The sequence below is a fragment of the Carassius auratus genome, chromosome 39 (genome assembly GCF_003368295.1).
Source record: "Carassius auratus strain Wakin chromosome 39, ASM336829v1, whole genome shotgun sequence".
NCBI classification, from domain to species: Eukaryota; Metazoa; Chordata; class Actinopteri; order Cypriniformes; family Cyprinidae; genus Carassius; species Carassius auratus.
This window is the reverse complement of record NC_039281.1, coordinates 10,355,797-10,362,058: the sequence shown is the minus strand read 5'-3', so window position 1 is coordinate 10,362,058 and position 6,262 is coordinate 10,355,797. Positions and strand designations below refer to the sequence as shown.

The following is a 6,262-nucleotide window of genomic DNA, read 5'->3' as shown; positions in this document are numbered from 1 at the left end:
GGTAGAACTTGTCTGTGAGCAGACAAACTTTCTGCGGGAACTTCTATGGAGATAGCGTGGACGGCGGAGAATTCCAAGTTGTTTAAGCACTGCAATGCACGGTGGAGTGAGGAAACTGTTGAGATTCATCAGCTGGTTGACGGAGTAACTCAACATAGTGGAGGCGGCGGCGCGGAAAAAACGGCCGTTTTTAGCTGCGTAGCAGCTGCGATGCACGAGCAGCGACGACCAATTCCAGGGAGTCTCCGAGCAGGTGTTTTGCTAGCGGCAACAGGTAGGCCACCGCTAGACTCAAAAGCTACCTGATAACGTTAGCTATCCAGTAAGGTCCACAGTTCGGAGGTGCGGAAGGTAAACAGGTTTTTTTTTTTTTTTTTTTTTAATAATAATAATGGAAAGACCAGTGAACACTGTCTGTGATTGATTGGTCTGTCTTTCAGCATTTGCTTGTGCTCAGATGACCAGAAGAAATGGTTCTAACTTCTATCCAACACAATTATTCACTAATATAGCTGATTTTCCACCTAGAAGCTTACTATATGCACCGAATGTCTTGATAAATAAATACAATTAATGGTTCAAATATGCAGTTTTTATGTGAGGATCAATCATTTCGATCATCACAGCATCAGTATCGAAAGTATCGAAACTTAATAAATTATTTACCCCCATGTTGTTCCAAACCTGTAAAAGCTTTGTTCATCTTTGTTCATCGGATGAAAACCGGGAGGCTTGTGAGTGTCCCATAGACTGTTAAATAACTTACACTGTCAAGGTCCAGAAAAGTATGAAAGACATCTTCAGAATAGTTCATCTGCCATCAGTGGTTCAACCGTAACATTATGAAGCAATGACAATACTTTTGCACATGAAGAAAACTAAAATAATGACTTCATTCAACAATTTGTCTTCTCCGCATCACTGTACAAGCATTTCGGAGAATATGAGCTGAACGCAGGCAGCGTGTGCTTTTCCGTGTCAGATGTGACGCGCTTTGATTTGAACAAAAAGTGAGTTTTACACAGAAGAGCGTACGCTGCTCATATTCTCCAAAATGGTGCTACGGTGATCTCTTTGAGGATCGATCCACACATCACTAGCACAGAAACACACGGTCACTCAACAGAACTCACACACACTGATCTTATTGTCTGTATGAGGATTTATTACAAATTTATTCTGACGTATTTCACTGACAGAAGTTCAGCTGAAGTATTAATGTCCTGAAGAGAAAAGAAGAAAAGTCTCTACAACATCTCACTGTTACTGATTCATCATCAAAAGCATTATGGGTAGAATCTCTCGTCAGTCTATTCTGATTCATCAACACAGTTTCACTGATCCAAGACCAACACTAAACCCAGGATAGAGCGTCTGAGTGAATGTGGTCTGGACTGTGTGGATGAGGCTCATTGTGTCAGAGACGCTGAAGAAGGACAGAGTTCCTGCTCTGTGATCCACAAACACTCCTATTCTACTGCTGATGGACTTCACAGAGAGAGCAGTCTCTATCTTATTGTGTCTGAATGAGTAACTGCAGAAAGAGCAGCACAAACTCCAGGACTGATCATTATATCCAAACCAACACTCATCACCCCGTCCCTTCCTGCTGATGCTCTTATATGACACTGATATATGAACAGTTCCACTGCACTCAATCTCCCAGTAACAGCGTCCACACACACTCTCTCTACACAACACCTGCTGATACACATCAAATCTGTCTGGATGATCAGGATACGACTGGAATGTGTAAGTGTTAGTAATCACTCTGTTGTTCTCAGACAGATGGAGGAGTTTATTCACTGTGTTCAGATCCAGAGTGAACTGATGGGAATCTGATGGAGATAAAACACATCAGAATCAGGAATTATGAATCTGTTTGATCTTTTCATGTTCAGTGTATCATCAGTGTCTCAGTACAGATGAACAGATATCTGTGCACATCATCATTTACATCATCAGTTATAAAACTCTTCTTTCTCCTTCTACAGGAAGAACATGAAGACTCTCAGAGAGTTTTTCTGCTGGTTTTCTTACAGACTTACATTGTAGGAAGTCGTTCCTGGTCCAGAGATCAATGCTGGTGAATGGGACTGTGGAAATCAACAGACATGAACAGTGTGATTCTCATGATCCTGTATCTATTCCTAACACATTTCTAATATGATGTTCTCCATGATATGAGATGATGATGGACTGGTTTCTGAGAGCAGATGAATCTCCAGGACTTTACCTCTGTCTGAGATCTTCTGGAGCTGCTCTTTGCAGAAATCCTCCAGTTTGTCTCTCAGCTGATGGACAGATTCTCTCAGATCATCAGAAGAGAAGAGAGAACTGAAGAGATCATCATTTACGTCTGTAGATTCAGGAGGAGCTGAGAGAGACTGGAAACTCTACAGAAAACAGAAATCAAACTCATCAGCTCCACACTTCACTCAATAACCTTCAGAAACATCAGATTTGATCTTTAGTAACTCTCCTCAATCCAGCACTTTCACAACATCAGCTTCATTCTTCTCATATTCATTAAATCACATTAGAGCTACAGATTCATTTCTAACAGCTCAAGCACATCAATGGAGACTCATTGTAGAGTTGAGTAGATTTGCTGAGGAAAAGCAGCTCAAAGGTTTTGATTAGATTAACTAGGGTGATCAAACATACCATTGTCCCAGGACACATCCTTGCCAGGATTTCTATATTGTCTAAAATATCCGGGTTTTGGCTTTGTTTGCACTGTGAAGACCAATTGTTGTACTACAAAGTATTGTGAAATGGCTTCTTGTGTTTTTGAATCACTTTGATGTCATACACCAATCGGTCTACTCAGTGCTGCTTCAAGTCCAACACTAATATGTACACGCATCTGCATCGCCTTGACCGTTCTCTGTAGATCCTTCTCACGCAGCACGACTGGTCGATTACATACAATTACTGCATGTTATTGGTCAAACGATCATTACCTTCATTAAGTATGAAAACAGGAAACCATAGCCAAAACCTGGATATTTTCTGGGATAATGTCACATTTGGTCACCCTAAGATTGAGCATCATTTATAACTTTAGAGCAGTTAGAGACACTGAAACTTCACAAGGACGCTTAAGACACGCTTAGGTTTGGTTTGGTTTCTATACACTGAAGCATTGCTAATATACAGACTGACTTCATGTTTGAGGTCTTCATGGTTACAGGCAAATAAAAACCATGATGTAATAAATCAGAAGGATAAATTAGGAGAAAAAGTTGAAATTTTAGTGAAGTTTTGAACAGTTGGTGGCGCTAGCAGTGTTTAGCAGCTAAATATATCTTCCAGAAGAAACAGTTCAGAGAAATGATTCCTAACAGATCTCCAGAGCTGAAAGCTATTTGTAAGCGGCGTCTCTTTCAGAAGAAGATGATCAGATGAGAGTCTGACTGATGATTATATAATAAGACACTCATGAACTGTTTCTCTGTGAGTCTCTGTCACAGCAGGATCTGCTCAAGTCCACTATGATCCTGTTTTTCTAGATGTGTGTTACCTGCAGGAACTGGATGTGATCCTGTGTGTGTGAAAGCTGCTCCAGCTCAGTGTCTCTCCTCCTCAGATCATTGATCTCCTGCTCCAGTCGCTCCAGTCGTTCTTCAGCTCGACTCACTGCAGTCTTTTCCTGATCTCTGATCAGTCGTATCAGCTCAGAGCGGCTTCTCTCAATGGAGCGGATGAGCTCAGTAAAGATCCTCTCACTGTCCTCCACTGCTGTCTGTGCAGAGCGCTGTTAGGAGACACAGTGATTCAGCTTCAGTGAGTCTGAACTGAGACGGAGACAAACTTCTCTTCTTCTCCAGACTCACCTTATGAGACTCCACAGTCTCTCTCAGCTGCTGGAGATCTTTCTCTCTCTGCTGGATTCTCTGCTGGAGCGTCTTCTGTGTCTCCTTCAGCTGCTTCTGCAGGACAAACAGATGATCGTCAATCTCACAGAAAACTACTGGCTCTAAATCATCATGAGAATAGATCAATCCAGTAAAAGAGGAACTGATAACTAACAGCTGTAGGTTCAAACTCCAGAAGTGATGATCTGTTACAATCATACATGAATTATGAAGATTAAGACCTGTTTCACACTGTAAGTGTAAGTGTTATAAACTGACACAGATGTAGAGCTTCACACTGACACTGTTTCTGCGTTTTGACTGATGCTAGTTTATATATTTTGTCAAAAGAATTTGTGAATAGTTCACTCCATTATTTTATTTTGCTTAATCAAGGTCTGTTTTATGAAAGATTGTTAATATGGTGCTGATATAAACAAATATGAAACGAGTGTCAGCAATATTTGATCAGTGTCTAGTGTTAAATACCTGTTTCTCTGTCCTCTGTGCTGCAGCTGATACAATGTCGTGGTTTTTATGCTCAATAACTGTACACATCATACATATACATTTCTGATCAGTGCGACAGAAAACCTCGAGGAGCTTCTCATGTTTCTGGCAGATCATCTCCTGCAGTCGTCCAGTAGCTTCGGTCAGATTGTGTCTCTTTCCTCTAAAGAAACTCTCATGTTGTTGGAGGTGATTCTGACAGTAAGAGTTCAGACACACCAGACAGGACTTGACGGCTCTGTATTTTCTTCCAGTACAGACGTCACACTGCACATCTCCAGCTCCAGCGTAACAGTCATCAGAGAGTCTGGTCTTCTTCAGTTTCTCCACCACTTCAGCCAGCATGGTGTTTCTAGATAAAGCAGGTCTTGGACTGAAGGTCTGTCTGCAATGAGGACAGCTGTAGACTCTCTTCTGATCCTCCTGATCCCAGCAGTCTGTAATACAGATCTTACAGTAACTGTGTCCACAGGGAATAGCCACTGGATCCTTCAGCAGATCCAGACACACTGAACACAAGAACTCATCCTGAGAAAATCTGGCTTCTGCCATTTTACTGCTTGAATACAGAGACACATACACACAACAGCTCAACTACACTTCAGTTTCTCTTTCCCTGAAATCAGGTGATTCCTGCTTCCTGCTTCTGTGTCTGTGTCACGTGTGTGAAACACCTTCCTCATTCCTGCTCCTGTAGTCTCTCTCTCTCTCTCTCTCTCTCTCGTTTAGTGAGAGAGTTTGCGTGAGTGGATGTGTGTGAGAACATTTTTAATTGGTGTTTATTGTAGTTTTTTCTATTCTTTCTTTATTTCTAAAAACATACAAGGAAACAAGGTGTGTGTTTTTTCTTCTTAATTTCTGTGTTTAGGTTTAGGTTAGTTTTAGAAGGTATTTTTTTCTTCCTTGCGTGCAGTTTTAATTTAATTTTATTTTAATTTCCCTCCAGAATGGGTTTACATATGGACTGGAGAAATATAAATTCAGCCTTGCGAATGAACAAAGCCGTCGTGGTTTTGTTGAAGACTGAGCAACACATTAATCAAATAATTGAAAATGGGCTTTGGGTAAAAGGAATGTTTGTGCCAGTAATGCTGCTGTATGCACCGGCTACCAAAGTAACCATTGCAAATGTTCCTCCGTTCATTAAAAGTGTAGTGATCATTAAAGAATTTTCTCGTTTTGGGAAAGTAGTCAGTCCAGTTAAGGTGGTACCTTTAGGGTGTAAGAATCCAGCACTAAAGACTACTACACTATATCCCTGAAAGACAGTGGAGACCAGGACAACTAGAGCCCCAGATACAGATCCCCTGTAAAGACCTTGTCTCAGAGGACCACCAGGACAAGACCACAGGAAACAGATGATTCTTCTGCACAATCTGACTTTGCTGCAGCCTGGAATTGAACTACTGGTTTCGTCTGGTCAGAGGAGAACTGGCCCCCCAACTGAGCCTGGTTTCTCCCAAGGTTTTTTTCTCCATTCTGTCACCGATGGAGTTTCGGTTCCTTGCCGCTGTCGCCTCTGGCTTGCTTAGTTGGGGTCACTTCATCTACAGCGATATCATTGACTTGATTGCAAAATAAATGCACAGACACTATTTAAACTGAACAGAGATGACATAACTGAATTCAATGATGAACTGCCTTTAACTATCATTTTGCATTATTGAGGACACTGTTTTCCAAATGAATGTTGTTCAGTGCTTTGACGCAATGTATTTGTTTAAAGCACTATATAAATAAAGGTGATTGATTGATTGATTGATTGATGCCAACAAAGTGTTCAAGTCTATGCAAAAGAATGCTGTGGTCAATAGTGTCAAACGCAGCATTAAGATCCCAATAAAACTAATAGAGAGATACACCCACGATCAGATGATAAGAGCAGATCATTT

At 41.1% G+C, this 6,262-nt stretch overlaps 1 protein-coding gene across 1 annotated transcript; it reads right to left on the bottom strand.

The window, feature by feature from the left end:
* Positions 1–1,155: 1,155 nt before the first annotated feature.
* On the bottom strand, positions 1,156–4,980 carry LOC113058069 (tripartite motif-containing protein 16-like). Its single transcript, XM_026225748.1, has 6 exons — positions 4,350–4,980; positions 3,840–3,935; positions 3,527–3,760; positions 2,191–2,396; positions 2,049–2,068; positions 1,156–1,838 (listed from the first exon to the last, which is right to left on the bottom strand). Exons 1-6 carry the CDS (start codon positions 4,920–4,922, stop codon positions 1,324–1,326), a joined length of 1,644 nt encoding a protein of 547 aa, XP_026081533.1. The 5' UTR covers positions 4,923–4,980; the 3' UTR covers positions 1,156–1,323.
* Positions 4,981–6,262: the final 1,282 nt, after the last annotated feature.